Genomic DNA, 19,807 nt, shown 5'->3' with positions numbered 1-19,807 from the left:
AACCCGTCCTTCTCAACGATGTTGACATCCCTAAGTGCAAGTATAAGCATAGTTCCAGTGCTGCATCGCATCAAGTTCAAGAAGAAAATCCAGTAGCAAGTATTTACTCCGTAGCCAGCACTTTCTTGATCGGTTCTGCAGCCTCGATGAACTTCTCGACCATGGTGTCCAGCTTGGTGAGATCGTCCTTGCCCTTCTTAACCTCCGCAATGAGTTTTTGCTTCTGCTTCAGCTTCTCCTGCCGCGCTTCCTCGAGCTTGAGACGGACTTGGTGTTCGTGCTCGATGCGCGCCGTCATAAGGTCGTGTTCATTCGAATCTTGGTGCTCGGGGAACTGCTCGAGGAACTGCTCGCGGGGGATGAGTGGTAGCTTCATGTATTTGTGGCTACACAATAGTTAGCGATGGACGCAGTTTTCCACGCGAAGACGCACTCGTAGTTTTCAGCAGCAGAGATCTCGGATCGTAGCGACTGCTCCTCATACTTGAGGTTGTGGAGACCCAGAATGAGCGCATCGTTCACCGCCCTGTCATCGGAGGTCTTCGACTTTTCCTCGCGCACTTTCAGCACGCTCTGCCGGTACAAGGTCTTAACAATCGACAGTTGCGCGCGGATGTACTTCTCCCGCTTCTCTATGTCTTGTGTGGCTTTCTTCTCCTTGTCAATATCCTCGCGCGAACCTGGCTTCGTATTCTTCGGGTGGGCGAGCTGGTAGTCTACAAGCTCATTGATGAGCTTCTTGAGGTTTTGCACTTCGTTGTACAAACGCGCGTTATGCGGCGTCTTGATGAGATCAGCGATATTGAAGGTGGAGAGATCCGTAGGCATCGCGTCACTAGCCGGCGCGACTGGAGGCTGATGTCCGCTCATATTGGAAGCCTTTGCAGGGTGTGGTCGCGGGTGTTGGCGCGCTCGAAGAAAGGCGCGCCTGCTTGGCATTCGGCTCGGGCTCCAGTATCACGTGATCTCGCTGAACCTGGGTGCAGCTCCTACCACCTGAGCCACGCCTGTTTCTACCAACGACGCCACAATTAGGCTGAACTCTCGGGAAATACACTAGGTCCCCAATGCATTGTCTGAGATATCGAATACGCCACGTCTGATCGATCTCGGTAAGCAGTGCGCAGTGTGGAGAGATGAGATGCGTACCAGATCCTGGCTCATTCGATCCCACAGGGCGCCACATATATCCTCGCCTATCATCCTGACGCATCGTGAAGGGATGTTCACATTGAGCACATCGCGCATCAGATCGATCGTACTCAGCGCACTGGTCAGCCGTTCAATCCAAGTACTAGCATCGAGCAGTTCCAGGAATCCAAACATGCATACCCTGATTGAGCGGACTTAGGCCCACCCTTCGTCAGCTCAAGGAATCTGGTATTGGGTTTTGCAATGCACAATCTTCTCTCGCGGGCTACATCAAAGCTATCGCAATCATGCCGTATACCAGAATACAAGCTCAAGCACCAGCCCGGACCGCGTTTTGAGTCAAAGGAGTACTCTTTTGCTTCCTCCTGCTGGCTGAAGGAATACGTGTAGAAGTTGTGGACTATCACGAGGATGCTGCAAGAGCTACACCCGACTACCAGGAACCGATTGCACGCACTGCAGAATGACAAGCCTTAGCCATTCTGTTTGTGGTGCCGACGCGGTCGCTACCTTACGACATACTCGCCAAGTGGGAGAACTCCATGCTTCCGATGCCAACTGACTCACTTCAAGTCGTCATGCTCAACCCTTCCTCAGAACTTCATCTCCGATCTTGCATAGCCGTGCCGCCCCATGCTACGCTTGTCCTTCTACAAAAGAACGTGTTCTGACAGAGACAAAATCCTTCGCGAATGCATTCCGCCCAAGTTGGCGTCTCATGGAAAAGATTACTAGTCCGCACATCGGCGAGAACATTGTACACCCGACAAAGTCCAAGGTCACTAGCAAAAACGGCGAAGTGCGCAAGAACGGCCCAGAATCCTCCCCTCGCAGGTACTGGGCGTTCTACCAATAGCGCGGTCGCGGCACGTGCTAGCGTCGTGTTAGGCGTACCTAGGATCTGAGCCTGAGATGAGTAATTGCGGAGGATTTGCATGACTGCAGACGCCCAAGGTTTGCAATTCCATGAAGATCATCGCAACGCTCATATTCCGAGCCACTGTCAACGCCTCATTTCAAAACGGCCTGAAACGTCGAGAGACCTTGGACTGGGTACAGACGCGGCTCGCTAGGAGCCTCTTGATCAGCAAGCTGCCGGAAGTCATCATCCTCGGCAAGAGCTCGCAACGTGCTTGGCTGAAAATCTGGTACTAGTGAGCCAGTCTTTGCCCTTTTGTATCTTGCATCATTGCGAAAGTTAGTCGGGGACCAATCATAGCGGACGTCCACCAAAGACATCTTTACGGCTCCCACGCGCTCAATAGTTGGCTAGACTTTCCGCTACCCTTGTGGATGGAGGGAGTTAGCCCCACTCCTGTATTGTTCAATTTTGTCACTTGTCATTTGTCCAGACGGAATTTTCGAGGATGGCGGAGGCATGTCCGAAGAGATCAGGTCTCGCTGCGGCTGTTGGTGGCACCAGCCTTAGATCGATCTTGTGCGGCACAGCTAGCAATACGATTCCGAAGCCAGGGGTAGACGAAGTTTCAACGAAGCTTCGGCGACCCTTCTGGCAATCCCTGGCGCAGCGAGACGCCTCTCTTCATGGGGCAACGAGCTTTGGATGCCCCGAACTTCACCTCTAGCGGAACGGCGTACCATCCACTCAAATGATGTGTCTCGGGCCGTGCGGCCTAAAGGTAGTCTGCGTACGTACACTGCGCGCAGGGTTATCGCAGGTGGAGCTAGATAGCCCGGAAAGACATGACCGATGGACCCCAGATGGCAATTACGAATATGTGGCTGGTAGGCGAATGCTCTTTTGCTTTTCCCGTTACGTTCGGCGCCTTGTTCATGCAACGCCGAACGTACCCATGCACGGCTCGTTCTTTGGGCTGAACACTGGCGGCTGATACGAGATGACTTTGCATCTAGCATCCGCGTGGTTTGGGCAGATTCTGTTTCGTGCACCATCTGGGCTGTCGAGACGTTCACACGCATACCAATTTTGGAGTCAGTTGGGGGAGATACCGCTCCTCGCATAGCCAACGCTTAGATCATACATGCATGCAAGCAGCACGAGGCAGCTATCCAAGTATGGACTAGATACCCGAGAAAGATCAACCCGCACGATGCTCGGCTAGCAGTAGTGTGGCATGCAGCTGTGCCAGCAGGCACAATCTGCACGCTGCAGTCACAATGATCAGCTAAAAGGAAGCTGCCGGCAATCAAAATGATATTCATCGGTGCTATGTCTTGCTAAACTGTGTAGCGTACAACAGTTTCCCGGAGATAGGTTTCGGCCCACAGCACCGACCGTATGTTTTCCCCCTATGCACGCACACTTTCACGTGGAATGGCAGGTGTCATCTAGGATATCCCTAGAACAACCTGGGGCGCTGCCATACAGCTCTTGGCACTAAGCCCGGCGAAGGCGAGAACCTAAACCTTATTCCGGGCCTTTCGAGCGCCCATTACAACCTTAGAGCTATGACGCGACGCGATTCGCCTGGTCGCGCCTCCTTGACTCGATGCTCATGCGGGCTAGAGCAGACGGACGGCCTGGCTTACCACGGTATTTGGAGCGGGCCACAGATAGTCTCTAGTCAGGGCTCTCGAGTGCACTGTAAAGAAGCCTCGTTGACCCGCTCGTTGGTCTCTTTGATTCCCCCAGCATTCGTTCATTTTTACCATCTTTGTCATGGCTCCAGCAAAAGAGACATCGGTTGATCTGTGCAAGCGGGTCAACGCACAGGGAAACACCATCGCAATCCGCATGCTCGAATACCTGAGCACAGCAAAGACACCTATTCATGGCTTTGAGCCACTTGCCAGAGAGTTCATCGAACTCTGTCAGGTGTTATGGTCCATTGAGGCCGGTGTCACGGAAGCTTCGAAAACACGAAGTGGATTTCCCGTCGAGGTATCTCAAGAACTTGACAGAAGGGTCCGCCAAGTCAACGAAGAGTTCTCTGTTTTGGCCCAAATGGTCAACAAGTGTACGTTTCCCCAAATCTTGGATTGTCTGCTTCTATTACCCTCGCTTGCATGGTTGTTGCGGACTGTTGCTGACAGCATTACTTGCTACAGTTGTCGACAAGGAGAACCACAAAGGCGGCTTTGGCATGAAGTTCCGAATGATGTTCGCCGACACAGATGTCGAGAAAATGCGCCACACACTGTCACGAAGTCGTGACTCCCTCAAAGTCAGCTCTGCTATGTTCAGGTGGACACTAGGCGACGCGCGAGCCGATGCTTCCATGGGCATTGGATATGCCGGACTGATTGCCGCGTTGGAGCGACTGAACCCAAGCAAAGCTTCCAGCCTTCCACCTCTACACCCAGCGCCGACATCCGATCTTCCACCGACACCACCTACAAAAGCTCCGAGCAATCATGGAGACCACCCCCTCTTACCACCTTCACATCCTTCACACCGTATGGACAGACCGTCACTGAACGAACTTCGCCATGAGGAAGGACACTCGTATGACAGTCACAGTTCAAATTTCAGGCACGAGGACACTGGCCTCTCGCCAGGAATCGTTGATCTTCACAAGAACTGGCGCGCACCAGCCAGCGCTCGTTCCAGTGAATCAACCAGGGACACAATGTACCATCAGAATGTTCGGTATCACGAGGATCCGGTGTACGAGGATGTCGCATCTCACTCCTCTACCCGGTCGCCCACCATGGAAGAGAAGTTGCACAGTCTCAATGTCAGCGAGCGCTACATGGACGATCATCACTCTTCATCCAAAGTGGATTCTGCCATCACATCGCCGCACTGGGCGCCACGCCAAAGTGGGGGCTCCAAGAATGTTGGTGGCAAGGCAGCACTCTTCAACGCTGTCGAACAGAGGAGGCACCGGATGCTCGAGCAGCTCCTTGACGGCGGTGCTAAAGCAGAACCTCACATGGAGTCAGCAATGCTTCGCGTCGCTGCCCAAAATCAAGACGTGGAGAGCATCACGCTACTTCTACGATATGGTGCGGATGCGAACGGTTTCGACCGCGAAGGTGTCACTCCCTTGTTCGCCGCCACTCGTGCCCAATGTCTCGAATGTGCGAAGACACTGCTAAAGCATGGCGCTGATCCTAACCTGTCCGCCGGCCCCGATTCCGAATCACCTCTAGCGCTGGCTGCGTCTCAGAACTCTATTGATCTCGTTCAATTGTACCTCGCCAATGGCGGCGATGCTGGCTTCATTATGGAAAATGGTTCTACGGCACTCGTATCAGCCATGAACAAGACCACTTCGCCCAAGTGTGTTGAAATGCTCCTGAGCGCGGATGGCGATGCCAACGCAAAGAATGGAGAAGGTACAACGGCCCTCTTCCAGGCTATCCAGGCGAACCGTGTAGATCTCATGACTGTGCTGCTCGACCACGGAGCGAATCCCAACCTTCCGGGCCCTAAGCACCCGCTCTGGCCATCCACCTACAAGCCAAAAGCTCTTCAGCTGCTGCTTTCTCGCGGTGCTGACACCAAGAAGACACCAGGTGTCATGGAATTGGCTTCTAGTCTTAAGAAGCTGGATTCCATCAAGATCCTCATGGAAGCTGGTGTATCACCCAACCTGCGGAAAGACGGAGTCTACACACCACTATGCTCAGCTATTCGTGACAACAGCCCGGAGATCGTCACTTATCTGCTAGAGCATGGCGCAGACCCCAACTTCAACGCTGCGGAGTACCCGGCCTTCAAGTGTATCACACACAAGCGCACGCATTTCCTCCCGCAACTGGTTGCCGCTGGCGCAGACCTTAACAAGCCCAAGGGTATTATCGAAACGGCTGTCAAGTTTAACGACAAGGACGCGATGATTTACCTGCTCGATCAGGGTGTCAACCCCAACGACCGCACACCGGACGGATGCACACCGCTTACCACCGCCATCAACGACGATCACGGCGAGCTTGTCGATATCCTTCTCTCTCGCGGCGCAGACCCAGCCATCCGTGGCAAGGATTGGCCTCTATGCATGGCTGTCAAGCGCCCCACCATTCTCAAGAAACTCCTTGCCGCAACCCCCAACCCACGTGCCTTCCGTGGTGTCGTCGAGATGGCTGTTGTAGCCAATCAACTCGAAAGCATCAAGCTTCTCCTCGCAGCAGGCGTTAGCGTCGAAGACAAGAACTGCGGTGTCTTCTCTCCACTCACAACGGCCATTCGCGAAGAACGCAAGGTCATTGTTCGCTACCTTCTCGACGTCGCGAATGCCGACCCCAATGCCCCTGGCGAGCACTTGCCCATTGTCAAAGCCCTCCGCCGCTACTCAGGCGACACAGAGATCATCCAGATGTTGCTCACACGCGGCGCGGACATCAACAAGATGCACCGCGGCTGGAATGCTATTCTGCAAGCCGTCGAGAACGGCGATGCTGAGATCCTCAAGCTTCTGATCGACATGGGTGGCACCGTCGACCTTCAACTACTCGACGAATCCGGCCGTGCCGTTATTGACATTGTCACTGAGAGGGGCTGGGAAGAGGGCCTTGCGCTCCTCTTCCCGAATGCGTCCAGCAGTCCGAAGGCCAACGTCTCAAAGGCCAGGTAGTAGGTAATCCACCACTGCTTTCTCCCTCTTGTTACTTTGCGGCAGGAAGAAAGCTGACTAGCCGCAATAGTAACAAGAAGAGTTTCTCAATCTCTGACTGGCGCTGGATGAGCATCGAGCTTGAGAAGGGAGATCTGAAGAGTAGTGATGACGACGACGACGTTCCGGACGATTGCAGTCAAGCTTCTAGTGAGCTGTTACACGCATAACGGAAGGGTCCGTATTACCACTTGCCTATTCTTTCTCGTCATGGAAGTAATGCTGGTTGGGAGGCTTGGGCATGGTTGCATTGGCGTTCTCGGTATACCACCTGTCATTTAGCATCCTTTTCTTTGGTTTTACACGACACGGAGCGCACTTGACTACTCAATCGGTAGTAATCTTCTTGTTTACTGGAGCTGCGTTTTGTGTATCATTCGTCTCAATACATTTATACATACTTTACATCCACATGATCGCTTTTCCTTCTTGATACTCACATCGAGCTTTCCAACTATTGCGTTCACCCACGCAATACCCCTCTTCTACACACCATATCATAATCACAATCACGCTTCGGTCCGAATACCTCCTCACTCAGGCAGCCCTAGTCTGAACTTATTGCCCTGCATTGAACAAAATCCTTTAGTCCGCCACACTCGCCTTGCTCACACCCTCATCTCTGTACCCACATTCCAGGCCCTCGGTACACACGAAACCTTATCATTAGTCCCAAACGCGGGAGTTGAGGCTTGATAGACTAAAAGCTTTTGAGCTCGTGACTACACACAAGTACCAGAATGCGTTATCTTAGTATAGGCCTAGAAACGTAGGCAGAACTCAATCGGCGATCGCATTTGCGCCACATCCGTCGCGGGTCGTCGTCCAAAGTACTAAGATGCTTAGTGGGGAAATCAGCTGCGGATGATGCGCAAACCTTAATTGACTCTCACCCGGTCGGGAGTCGGCACAGGGACATATGGGTTAACCTTGTCCGTGATCACGGAATGGGGTATGCTCAACGAGGGTGTTCCCTCTAGACTTTGCCTCGCCTTGCCTCGCCTTGCCGTGTGGTGCTTACGGAAAACTCACATCCATGCCCCTCACATCATGCACGCTGATCGTCGACAAGATTGATACAAGTGAGGAATCCCATTAGACTAAATAACGCATCGTTCTACTTTAGAGGGATGAAGCCATCGCATCTCCAAACAAGAATGGAATAAGACATCCTTGACGAAACCAAAGGGTATAAAAATAAGTGGCTAATGTTTCGCAAAGCCAAGAATGTGAATGAAGATCATGAAGTCGTAGATCGAGATTGTTACTGAACAACTGACCCTTCAACGTATTTTTTGTTGCGTGAAATAGATGGTCAGCGTGGCCTAAATGCAAAGACTCTAACGCTGGAATAGAGAGTGAGGGAAACGATCGTTATACATTATGTCGTGAATAGAGCGTCGGAGCGACACGCTCATGCGAATGCTGCAGACGAGGGCGTTGCTTGGTGGCGGACTTGTGATGGTGTTTCAAGCTTTGATCAGCCAAAGCGCTCTACACGCTAGGAAGCCAGAAGGAAAGCAAGAACTGTCCCACAAGACGTGACGTATATTTCGTCTGGTTGTCGGCTGAGATGCTGACCTGCTGCCGTTGTTGCAGGAAATCGACTGGATTGTCATTAGCAAGGCCTCTCTCGCAACATCCAAGTAATGCGATGGTATCGACTTACTGTTCTCCTTGACCAACTGCGCAACTTGTCTCACGAAGTTAACACTGCTCGCATCTCCGAAGCCCACCTCCTTTTCCCAGTCGTGATCTGCGTCGCGCATGGGGTTATGCTTGCGGTTGTACTTCCATCGGAATATCTGCTGCACGAAGTGCATGCGCTGATCAATCTCACGACACGCGATATCCGCCTGGCTCTGCGCGTCTCTCAGGTCTAAGCGCTCTGTAGTAGCCTTGGTAGACATGACTAGGTGAATGGTCTTTTGCTGGTCTTCAAGCGCCATGCACATACCTAGCACCGCGACAAAAGCGGCAAGCCACTTATCGCAGCCCTTGGAAGATTTGAAGATCTGCTGAAGCTTGTTCAGAACAGTAGTCTGAATTGAGCGTTGCAGACGAGAGAAGAAGTATTTGAGCTGTCGGTTGGTCATGCGCGGCGATGTGTAGTTCTCGACGTAAGAGTTGTGACCGCTGTACGAGTGCATGCGTGACAGTGTTGCGGCTTTCGTTTCCTCGGCGATGGTGAGTGTGTGTGACATGATGAACGTGACCACGATAAGGCGGAAGATTTCACGGAGTAGCTTTGCCTCGTCGTCCGACTTTGGCTTCACGCGCGTCATCAGCTTGAAGAGCTTCTGTTGGAAGTCGTTGTCATCTTCCATCCAGCAAAGCTCGCCAAAGGCGTCGAGGTGATGGTCGACAATCTCGGTGATATACCTGTCGTACTTCTTCTCTTCGTTGTGGTTGATGTGCACCATGCCTAGTGCTGGGCTTTGCTTCTGGATAGCGACTCTCGTGTGTGTGACAGGATCCGTCTTGTACTGGATTTGCACTAGCAACGCGTCGCCACGGGGGATGAACTCGTACACCTTCACTGGCATCCGAGGCATATTGTCTTGGCCGCATGTCATCATGACGGTTAATTCGACACTTCCCCATTGTTGGATGTACTGAGTCACGAAATGCGTGAGGTTTGCGTCCTCATGCATTTGCGTAACCAGAGAAGGAAGGAAGTATGGCGACAAATCGATGAGCTTCAGCCGATTACATCCAAGGCCGCAATCAGCATTCGGTCGCTGAGATCGCTTGAAGCAACGCTCGCAGATATCGCCCGGCCCACACTTGTCCCTCTGCAAAACACAATGCCAGCATGCCACAATCTTACGCATATCATGCGCTGCTTTGGCAACAGTCGGCTCGAGATGAGTGCCCAACGCTCTGCCACCAGACTTTGCTGCCAGTGCTTTCTGTGCTGCACTCTGCAATGACTCTGGCTCAGGAGATGCATCGAAACTCAGTTCAGGTACAGCGCTGACTGCGGAATAGTCCATCTTGATAGAAGGTTGGTGTGGTTGCTGTAGCTGCGGCAGTTGTTGCAGATGGGTGTATTGCTGTGTCTGATACTGGTCGAAGATCATCTCAGAGTCGGAATGTTGATAAGATGAGTATACGCCATCGGAGCTCCCCGGACTGGGTGCGGAAGGGCTAACTTCTGGCTGATACGGAGACCTTGGGTGGTAGCCCGTCGATGAGGCCGTCGATGGTGGGGCGGGAAATTGGTTGCTGGTGATGTAAGTATCCGTGAAGAGACTAGATGATGCGTTGTAGTTGACAAAGTTTTGCTGATCGGGTGGTGGTGATGCGCGCGTGAACTGCATCTCTATGGACTGATGAGTCGGAAGTTGTGTTCTTGGCACATGGTCGAACGGGCGATGAGGAATATTTTGGCCTTGGGTGAAGTATAGTTCACCTTGGAATGATGTCGTGGGTTCGCTAGGTGAGATCAGGGAGGAAGGGTCTGTATATTGCGCTGCCCACGAGTCCACATCCACCAGATAGTCCGAGTAATTGATAGGATCGCTCGCAGGGTCGAAAACGACATGGCCGGATCGAGGGACCATCGAGGACCGCGAAGGTGCTTGTCCATTCCAAGGGTCATGGCGAGGTGGCTGGGTAGTATAGTTCTGATTGTACATGTTGGTTTGAGGATGTGCCGGTGCTACGTGGTGTGATGGTTGGGTCTGCATAGTATACTGCTGTTGATACCGCTGCGTCTCAGCCATTGTAGCGTTAAACGCCGCCTGGACTGCTATGCGGGTGTCAGCGGATATGGCTGAGCTATGTCAAGATGACAAACCTTGATCGCTGAACAACATGCCAGAATCCACCCCGGGTATGGAGTGGTGTGAGCCGTGGGATGACATGGTATTGCCGTTATGGTGGTAGCTAGGCGTGTAATCGATCATGTCTCCCTCAAATGATGAGCCTTCTGGTGTCCTTACAGACGTGGGAGAGGTCGAAGAGCTGTCAATCTCCCATTGCATATACTCGGGTGGCTGGTCTTGGGGCAGTTCCGGTTGTTGCGGCAGACCGCGGCTCACAGGCGGTGGGGTCGCAAGCGGGCCAGGCGAGAGTCCAGTATGGTTGATCAGGGAATCTGTTGGTGTTTTCGACCGCCGGCTGTCATATTGACCATAGACAAATGCATGCGGATCGATGAAAAGCGGCTGGTCCTGGTAGGTCTGGTAGTGCTGTGAGTATGTCGACATGATGCGCAAGTGGCGGCCGGGGCCAGACAGAAGTTAGGGTCTTCCTAGACCTTGCGCATCAGACGGCTATGAGAATCCTGTTGTGGGATGATGACCCAGCGCTCGAGCCACGGACTGGAGATGGTGAAGACGGGAAGACAACGGCTCGTACCCGCGCAGAACAGCGATGCGCAACAGGGAACGGCACGCGCGAAGGGTCTGACCAGAATGGGGGACGTCCAACACTACTCGAGGAGGACGCGCAAGAAGAATCTGTCTCAGAGCGGCTGATTGTCAGAAGTTCAGATGGCGATTAGTCTGGTGGCATTCCCGCCCATCTTACGCTGCCCCGCGAGGACCGGTGAAGGACAACCGGCAAATGCAAGCTATTGGCTTAGCTGCATGCATCCGCACAGCTTTTAGATCGCACCAAACCACAACCAACATTCGCGCTGCCTTCGCGCTGCGCTGCAAATCACCGATGGTTTGAGGTCGAGATTCTGTCGTCAAAGTGGCTGGTCGCGTCCCATTTTGCACGTTTTGGTCGCGATTTTTGCTCGTCGCGGGAGCCATGTCCTGAAACACATGGAGTCGTCCCCAGCCGCCTCGAGGTGCCTCAGGCATGACTTATGCAATGCACAGCCTGCGCCTTGTTCGCTAAGCCATACCTCATCAAATGCAGCCTTGGGGGGACGAATGAAGGTCGCACTGAAGGGGACGGCTGGTTGAGCAACTGCAAATTACGATCTAGTGCGGCTCTGCGATGTTGACCGGTAGACGAGCTGCCAGCTCATGCTGCGGGCAGTGACATATGTGCGGGCGCGCAACCCAATCGTTTCCGTCCGGCAATAGGTCATACCGTTGTTTCCACCCGGTTGCGCGCATCCATGGGATGTGAGCGTTCTGTGTAAGAGGGCTTGTCGAATGCCAGCGCACACTGGCGGACGGTAAGGTAAGCCGGATCATGTGGCGGCTGTCGCGCGTCATGTGTCGCTCGACGTCGTTGGCTTGCGTCTCTGGCAGAAGTGCGCTATGTGAAAGACGGAGGGGTGGCAGCAGTGTGAAGCCAGAGCTGGCACGAAGAACGTCTTTGATCATCGTTCAGGCTTGCTGCTTTGCGCGCGCTCGTAGACCTGGCAGGCGCCATCGTGTCCTGCCTCCAATCGACCTGGGCAGACACTATGCCCACTCCAGCCTAGGGCGCAGCACTGTGAGGAGCACGATTTTCGTACAGCCGGGTTTGGCCACGAGACAGTACCACCGCGCCTACTGTGGCGCAGTTTGATTCTTATGGTCGTTACGTTCAATCTGACCTTCCGACTAGTTGTGCACCTTGCTCGGATCCCACAGTGAGTTCGAGCGACCGCGGTGTGCAACCGGCGCCACTTGCCGGGTGGCTGCTGCTTCACTTATTCTGTTCGAGACAATCGACAAGGCGCTTGAAAAGCGCTCAACCCAGGACACCCTCGGTCGACGGTGCTACCACATTGCATTGTGTGACGTCATGGGAGTATGATGCTGGGTAACAGGGCAGTCGGTAAGCAGGAGAGACACTGGATATGAATTTTCGCGACAACGTGCAAATGTTCAAGCACACTCTAATCTTGTGGAAAGTCATGACATACAGCACAGGCCGGGCCATGTCGCACCTAGTTGCCACGAGGCTGTGCATATCGCAGCAGCTCCTCATCCTTCATCAACCGATCGTGGCATCCTTTTTCCAAACACACGCATACCTCGATACCTTCGTCAACAGCATTCGCCTTGACACCGGCCCTGCTCGGGTACACGAAAACATAGCCTTCGAATTGAGGATCGGGAAAGCGAATGGCTCTCGCGACACCGAAACCAAAATCATGTTTCTGGTACACATTCATGCCTTGCCAACTCGTACCTGCCAGGTCCATGCCTAGGAAGGAACTCATGTTGATGTTGATCCACCGCCTATCGTTGAGCCCCGCGATCCACTCGGGAAGCTCAGCGACGTATTGCGGAGTGATTGTCTTGATCGAGTTCCGCACTCTTTGCGCAATGCTGGGAAGGTTGTCTTCAGCAAGAAGTTCAGATATCTTGATCGGCTCGGTGCGGGGAAGCGCAACCGCATTGCCCATCATCGTTTCCGGCAGAGGCGGGTCCAACACCTTTCGTGTATTGAGTGCATGGACTAGGATGACCTCCTTGCCAAGATCAGGGTGGAGAAGCTCAAGCTTGGACCGTGTGATACTCTTCCAGAGGATGGACATGATTGCATCGTAAGTCGAGATCCAACTGTCTCCTGTCTTTGTCATGGCTCGAGACTTGAGTTCCTCCGTCTTACTCTTAGGAAAATGCCACATTCGAATAGCCAACTCGGGCATCTTGAAGTCGGCTGGCGGTGGAGGAGGCGGACCCCCGCCATCCTTAAGTACGGGGAACTTGTGGTCGAGTTCCTTCCACCGCGCAGCATCTGGCTTCTTTGCACTGAGACGCGATCGGTCCATCAATTCCTTGGGGATTACCTGGAAGGAAGTTCCATTGGCCACCGCTGCAGAGTTCTGCGCCCAAGTGGTAAGGAAGCCGTCGCATCCCGGGCCGTCGGAACAGTTGTGATGGATAGCAACACCGAGGACGAGACCGCCTTTGATGAAATTTATCTGAAACGTAGAGATGAGGAGATCGTCTTCCTGATTGTCCCCAAGCGGCGAGAACAGTTGTTTCTCTGTCACCGCCTTGGGCAACAACCTGTGTCCCTTGAACGTCGCGGCCGGGAAATCGGTCCTATCCAGCTCTTCAAACGAAGGAAACGTTTCCTCCAGGTTCTGCACAAACAGACTGACTTCGCTGTCCTTTTTCTTCGTCACCCACAGCCGTCCATTGTCCGCGTCCATCTTCAAGCCGCCGGCGAGAATTGGGAACTGGCTCAATGTGACTTCGAGACCCTTGGCCATGCTATCCACAACCTTGGCCTTTTCAACATGTGGCGCGAGCTGGAACACCTCCACTATCTGCACATAGATCTTCGGCATGGTGTGGTCCATATCGGAGAGAGCGAAGTCCTCCTCTGCAGGAGCGCTCTCCCAACCTGCTGGGCGGATCCTAAGCTCTTTCGCGGACATGCTGCTTGCTGGGGTAAAACGTGGTTGAGGCCGAGAAGCTCCAGAAAAATGCAATGAATAAGAGACAGAAGGATTTCGCTTAAAACCACGACCCTTGAGGACGGAGAATTTCAGCAGCTGATCATATCAAAACCCCGACGTTGCGCGCCTTGCACTGTGGAGATGGCAAGGTTCATTTTAACCAGTGCGCCAATCATGCACTGTTTGTGAGGCGTTACTTCGGTCGGAAAACCTGCAGTTCTACATCCGATAAAGTGCCGTTCCTGACTCACTCTTGTACGGTCTCGCCAGGACAGTCTAATGTCTCGCAGGAAGCATGGTGAGTGCGTGCGGAATCTAGGCGCGGCAAGCGGCAACGGCGCGGCGCGAGCTTGAATGAAAGCATATCTCACCTCATGCAGACTTCCGTGGAGTCCAACCCCAGATTTTGACTAGGGCAATGCACAATACCTCCGAAGTGTTCGCGTTCCACTACCCACATACCATTTGCGCATACATAAGGAGACAAGTATAAAGTCTACTTCTAGTTGATCAGGATACAACAAGGCATTACAGTTAAGCCTTAAGGGTAGCTCGCGGACTGCCTATAACGTAAGTCGCGATAGGGAGATAACATCAGTTTTGAAGAACACCGTGGTAATGCCACCGCTTATCACTCTGCGTCACGCCGCACGTTCGTGCCCAAAGGAGTCTCCTCATCAGGACCGAATGTCGCTACCGCATGTTTGGACCGTTGGCAACCCCCACCCGATACTCGTCCTAGTAACGGGTCGCGAACTTCAACGACATAGGGCCGACTTCATGACAAGGATCGGGAGCGCTTCTTCATGCCGACTCACGCACCGTTTCATTGGGCACATGCTGCAAAAATCAAATGGTTCCTGCGTCGCGTACAGCGACACATACCTTTCCCCGTTTTGTAAGGGGTTACTCTTTACTCACTCGCAGCACTTCGACTTATTGCGGCCGGACGAAGTACTCGCGATCTTTTGGTATTTGTTGAGAAGAAGTGCATACCGTTTGGAGTCTTCACGTACTGTTCACTGCCCACTATGGATTTTGTCCGAAGAGCCGGAGATAATGTGAATTTGGTGGTGTACGATAACATTCAGCCCATTGTTTGGATCACCACAGTTCCATTCTTCATAATGGGCTTGATATCATCTGCTATCCGGCTTTACACTCGAGCTTTTATACGAAAGCCTTTTGGTACAGACGACTGGTTCATGCTGGTTGGAACTGTGAGTGTTAAACCTACCCTGTTTCTGAGCCGTGCTGTGACTGACCCAGAGACAGATTTTGTTCATCGGGCAGCAGTATATCGCTTGGATGTGGACCATCTTAGGCGGCGGGCTGTAAGTTTGACACTTTCTGGAGAGAAGTTTTCCAACTGTTTTTCTAGGCACGTTACCGACCCTCGTGTTAAGCCTGAAAACCTCAAGAAAATCAGCACTGTACGTTATGGCAGTCTTACGTGCAATGCGCGCTTTCGCTCGCTTGGTCATACATATTAACACATAAGGCAGTATCTCTTCGCAGAAGAGTTCTACTATCTTCTTCTACAGTTCTTCATAAAGATGTCGTTCCTCTTCTTCTATCGCCGCACACTCGAGGTCACACCAGGTTTTAGGATCGCGGTAATAACCACTATGATCCTGGTCGGCTTGCAGACGAGCGGCACATGGATTTTCTACGGCCTGCAATGTATCCCCATCCAGGCCTTTTTCACCCCAGAACTTTATCCGAACGCTGTCTGCATTTCCTCTGGTCTATCATACTACTTGCCCTCCGTTGCTGTAAGTCGCTCGTCACCTGTCAGACTACTCTCCACTGACACTATGCAGAACGTCTTCATGGACGTAGTGATTTATCTCCTCCCGATCTACCCTCTGTGGAACGTACAAACTACGGTCCGCCGCCGAATCGGTCTGATGTGCGTCTTTACCCTTGGAGGCTGCACGATTATGATTTCGCTTCTTCGCTTCATCGTCCTGTGGCAACTCGCAAACACGAAAGATGTGTCGTACATCTTCGGCTCCGTCACGATCGTCACTTCTATCGAATTCGCGGTAGCGATCATCACCGCCAATATGCCTGGAATGTACGGCTTCTACCGTGCAAGGGTATCGAGAAAAGAGCAGAGTTCCACTGAGGGATACCACTTTGGCATTGCTACCCCTGGATCCAAGGGCCGTTCTTTAGGGAACGCTAGTCGTGTAACAAAGGGTAGCAAACTGAGCACTCATGGCGAGGAAGATGATGTAAGAACAGGGAGCCAGGACGAGCTGTACCCAATGAGCAATCTCGGCGAGAGCGAAGAGGAGCAGAATATACGCGTCACTACGAAGGTCATAGTCGAAGGAGAAGATCCCAAGAGATTGCCCAGGAGTAGTCTCAGGAGCCTCAGAAAGGGACATTGATGGTGGCGATCATGGTCCCTTCTCAACCATGTGTAGCGAGCTGAGAGGCAAGATGGTGGCAGTGATTATGGCTATGCATTATACCCAAACATACGAAGATGTACACGCTTGTGGATTGGTAGCAAGTTTACTCTAGCATTGTTCAGCGTTGGCGCCTGGGGCGCTCTTTTCAGATTTAACACAGAGAACCAGCATACATAGCGAATGGCGTTTATTTGCTCGGAAAAGACTTGCCACAGAATGCCAGATACGACTTCTGACGCGGAGCCTTCGACGGAGTCGATGTCCGAAGTTCGCGCTAGATCATCGGCGTCGAGAACTCCGCACTGCGTGTCAGCAGTCCTTCACATATCCGATACGAGTAATCCAGTGTCGCTCATCGCTCAATTTTTACCTGTACTCAATCAGCCTGTTCACGCTGAAATCAGCGAACACCTCCAAAGCGGATTCTAATGAATGCACCTGATGACTGCTCAGGTGAGCGTTCTGCAATTTGTGTGGCTGGTGACATTCTTTCACTCCGAATATTCCGTGTCATTAGCTGTTTCCAGTAAAAATCATGTACATCACCAGTAGGCTCCCGCTTATCAGCAACCTCATCCAATGACGACAGAGACTATGGGGCGTGGAGCGGTGTGGTCTAGACCTACTTGGGATTAGCGAGCTGCGGGGCCGTTTCGCCGGAACATTGAAGAAATACTCCGACGAGGTTCTGCTTCTGTATGTAGGAGATACGTAAGTTTAGGTGCGGAACAGTTCTTTCGCACTAATCTTACACTATTCGGAGAATCATCTAGTATGCTGCGAAGGAACGGGAAGCCCAGGTTGGTGAATTCGACAGTCAGATACCCACGGGTGGCTAATCGTGACGCGCAGGTCGTGCGAACCATGTCGCATATCGAAAATCAAGTGCGACCATGCCACGCCCACATGCTCAAAGTGCCAGATTCGTGGGATGACAGAACAGTGCTTTTACCATCCTAACCCAATGACGAAGCCTGCTGGCACTCCTCGCAAGAAACCAGAGCCGCGTCGTCGCCGGTTGGATGCGCAGGCTACAAATCCGTCATCCAGTCAGGGAAGGTTAACGCCGTTGACCCTAAGTCCACCAACTTTGAGGAATGATGCGGGAATTGGGCCATGGCCTACTCCTCCAGAGTCTGCTACTAGAACAACACAAAGCGGACCCGACCCATCCCGGAACTTCTTCTTGGGCTCTACTAGTTATGCCGCTGTCTTCACAGAAGAGCAGCCCTTACCAGACACAGTACATGAACAGCCATCCGAAAGCCCGAGCACAGCCCCTTTCGTGTCAAATAGAGGCATGGCACACCGCCATTGCCAGTTCTCTCTAGGAGATACGATAGTCTCTACGCTTCAGCCATTTTCCTTCTATGAAAGGTCTCTTCATATGTATTTCGAATCGCACAAGGGTAAAATCTCTCAGGTACAAACTGCGTATGAGAGATAAACTGACTTAGTACATCGAAATTCTAGATCCAGCCCTCCCTGGTCCCCTAATTCTTTCCGCGTTGCCACAACTGCGCATAGACTTAGAACAACTTCAAGCTGCTGGTAATCACGCACACCTGCTCTACGCCGAGATGACAAGGAATTCCGCTCGCCCAATGAAAATACCTTCAGATATGCGTCCGTCAGAGTTCCACACTCTCTTCACAGGCAAAAATCTGAGATGGGAGATTTTGGGCTTGATCATGGCGATCGCCGGCTCTAGTGCCCAGTTCACATCGCCCAACGACCCCCTCTTCACATTAGAAGATGGCAAGCAGATGAATAGAGAGGAGTTCATCGAGGACATAATGCATGCAACCAATACGTGTATCAACATCTGCCAAACACATGGCGCTGTCAATGAGCGTACGTATCATTCCTACGCAGACTTACCGTACACATTTTGATGGAAGCAGTCATGGTATGTCTCGTTTACATCAACCTGATGGTGGTCAGTAGCTTCTACGGGGACAACCGTACGTCACCCCTACATCCAGAAGACTAAATTACGATCGCTGACTCTCCAGATCATGCTACTTGGAGGCGTATGGGCGACAGCGTATCCGCACTTTACGCTGCGGGAATCCACTGCGAGGCTTGCAACGTAGACGGTAGCAACGCAGAACCGTTCTTCATGCGCGAATTCAGGAGACGACTCTACGCGGCGATATATTACGGCGACAAGACGCTGGCGGTGTTCTACGGAAGGCCTCCGATGATGGGCTGGAGATACAGTGACCGCAAGATGTTGTTGGACATTAGCGATCGCGCTATGGCCTCGGACGATACTGATGTACTCAATGCTGCGCTCTCGAAGCTCGACAGCGACGGTTGGAATACCGAAGGTCATCTACACCCTACTACTTTCGGTAGGATGCGATGCCAACTTGCTGTGTTTAAAGAGAGGTTGTTAGAGCAAAGTCTTGCAGGCGAAAAGGATAGTGAAGTGGTGCGGAATGTCGAGTACGTCTAAATTTCCCATCGCTTTTTAACCTTCGGCTAACAAGAGCAGAGCAATATCTGCCGAATGTGCCGAATGGTGGAACTCATTACCGACTCACCTTCGCTATGATACATATACCGAAGAAGCTGCTTGGGTAGACCGCGGTCCTGGTCTGGCCATGCGACTGGTCGCCTACTACCTGGATTACCTGCACGTACATTTCCAAACACAACGCCTCCTTCATCGGATAACGCAACAAGCTCTGCCGGCATTGTTGGAAGTGTCTCTGAAGCTACTGGTGTCCTCACTCGTGGCTTCTAAGCCGCAAAACCGCATATACGAAACTCGTCGCCATTTCCCCACTGTCATTTTATTCTACTGTTCCCCAGCTGCTGGTGTATTGGCACTAGAGCTCCGGAGATGTACGATCGAGGGCGTACCACTGCCTAGCACAGTCTCCCGGGCCGACATAATCCGTAACCTTTCCGTGCTGACTTCATGTTTGGAATGGAGCGTTCTTCCCGGCGACGGCAATCTCAAGCTTTGCAACGAGCTCAACAAAATGCTCGCGCTGGTACTAGATGAGGTCCTGAACTACGAACCTCCAACCAAAGGCACACCAGATGCCGGTGACGATACCGCAGCTAATCTGACCGGGATGGGGCAGGGATTCTTCGATATGCCCATGACCGAGGGGCTGGAACCTATACCAACAGAGTCGTCCGACTTTCTGAACTGGCTAGACAACGCAACGTGGAATAATGCGGTAAGCTGAAGAGTCACATGCAGAAAGAATTTGCTGACCAATCCAGGACTTGTTCTGAGTGTAATCAATTGTGTTGACAGGACTGCAAAGCCTCGGCCAACTAAAACAAACCGTCCAACGCCTCATACCCGAACCCCGGTATATTATGGAGATCCGACACAATGTACGCCTCAAACCGCTCTTCCA

General features: G+C 52.4%; 6 protein-coding genes across 6 annotated transcripts; 3 read left to right on the top strand and 3 right to left on the bottom strand.

Moving 5' to 3' along the window:
• Positions 1–103: 103 nt before the first annotated feature.
• J4E84_003801 (uncharacterized protein) lies at positions 104–870 on the bottom strand (the record flags this gene model as incomplete). The annotated part of the gene is made up of 2 exons (XM_049386410.1): positions 104–386; positions 434–870. The coding sequence occupies 2 exons, from the start codon at positions 868–870 to the stop codon at positions 104–106; spliced, it is 720 nt and encodes a 239-aa protein (XP_049246259.1).
• A 2,923-nt stretch (positions 871–3,793) lies between these two features.
• Positions 3,794–6,653, top strand: J4E84_003800 (uncharacterized protein; the record flags this gene model as incomplete). The annotated part of the gene is made up of 2 exons (XM_049386409.1): positions 3,794–4,091; positions 4,183–6,653. 2 exons carry the CDS (start codon positions 3,794–3,796, stop codon positions 6,651–6,653), a joined length of 2,769 nt encoding a protein of 922 aa, XP_049246258.1.
• A 1,533-nt stretch (positions 6,654–8,186) lies between these two features.
• J4E84_003799 (uncharacterized protein) lies at positions 8,187–10,906 on the bottom strand (the record flags this gene model as incomplete). Its single annotated transcript, XM_049386408.1, has 3 exons — positions 8,187–8,299; positions 8,362–10,446; positions 10,495–10,906. 3 exons carry the CDS (start codon positions 10,904–10,906, stop codon positions 8,187–8,189), a joined length of 2,610 nt encoding a protein of 869 aa, XP_049246257.1.
• A 1,628-nt stretch (positions 10,907–12,534) lies between these two features.
• Positions 12,535–13,980, bottom strand: J4E84_003798 (uncharacterized protein; the record flags this gene model as incomplete). The annotated part of the gene is made up of 1 exon (XM_049386407.1): positions 12,535–13,980. The coding sequence occupies one exon, from the start codon at positions 13,978–13,980 to the stop codon at positions 12,535–12,537; it is 1,446 nt and encodes a 481-aa protein (XP_049246256.1).
• A 1,329-nt stretch (positions 13,981–15,309) lies between these two features.
• Positions 15,310–16,400, top strand: J4E84_003797 (uncharacterized protein; the record flags this gene model as incomplete). Its single annotated transcript, XM_049386406.1, has 3 exons — positions 15,310–15,335; positions 15,383–15,434; positions 15,507–16,400. 3 exons carry the CDS (start codon positions 15,310–15,312, stop codon positions 16,398–16,400), a joined length of 972 nt encoding a protein of 323 aa, XP_049246255.1.
• A 1,646-nt stretch (positions 16,401–18,046) lies between these two features.
• Positions 18,047–18,885, top strand: J4E84_003796 (uncharacterized protein; the record flags this gene model as incomplete). Its single annotated transcript, XM_049386405.1, has 3 exons — positions 18,047–18,278; positions 18,326–18,388; positions 18,440–18,885. The coding sequence occupies 3 exons, from the start codon at positions 18,047–18,049 to the stop codon at positions 18,883–18,885; spliced, it is 741 nt and encodes a 246-aa protein (XP_049246254.1).
• Between the last annotated feature and the right edge of the window lie 922 nt (positions 18,886–19,807).

The sequence above is a fragment of the Alternaria hordeiaustralica genome (genome assembly GCF_023758085.1).
Source record: "Alternaria hordeiaustralica strain BMP 2776 chromosome Unknown scaffold_5, whole genome shotgun sequence".
Classification (NCBI taxonomy): Eukaryota; Fungi; Ascomycota; class Dothideomycetes; order Pleosporales; family Pleosporaceae; genus Alternaria; species Alternaria hordeiaustralica.
The sequence above is the reverse complement of the archived record's forward strand: the minus strand, read 5'-3'. Positions and strand labels throughout refer to the sequence as shown.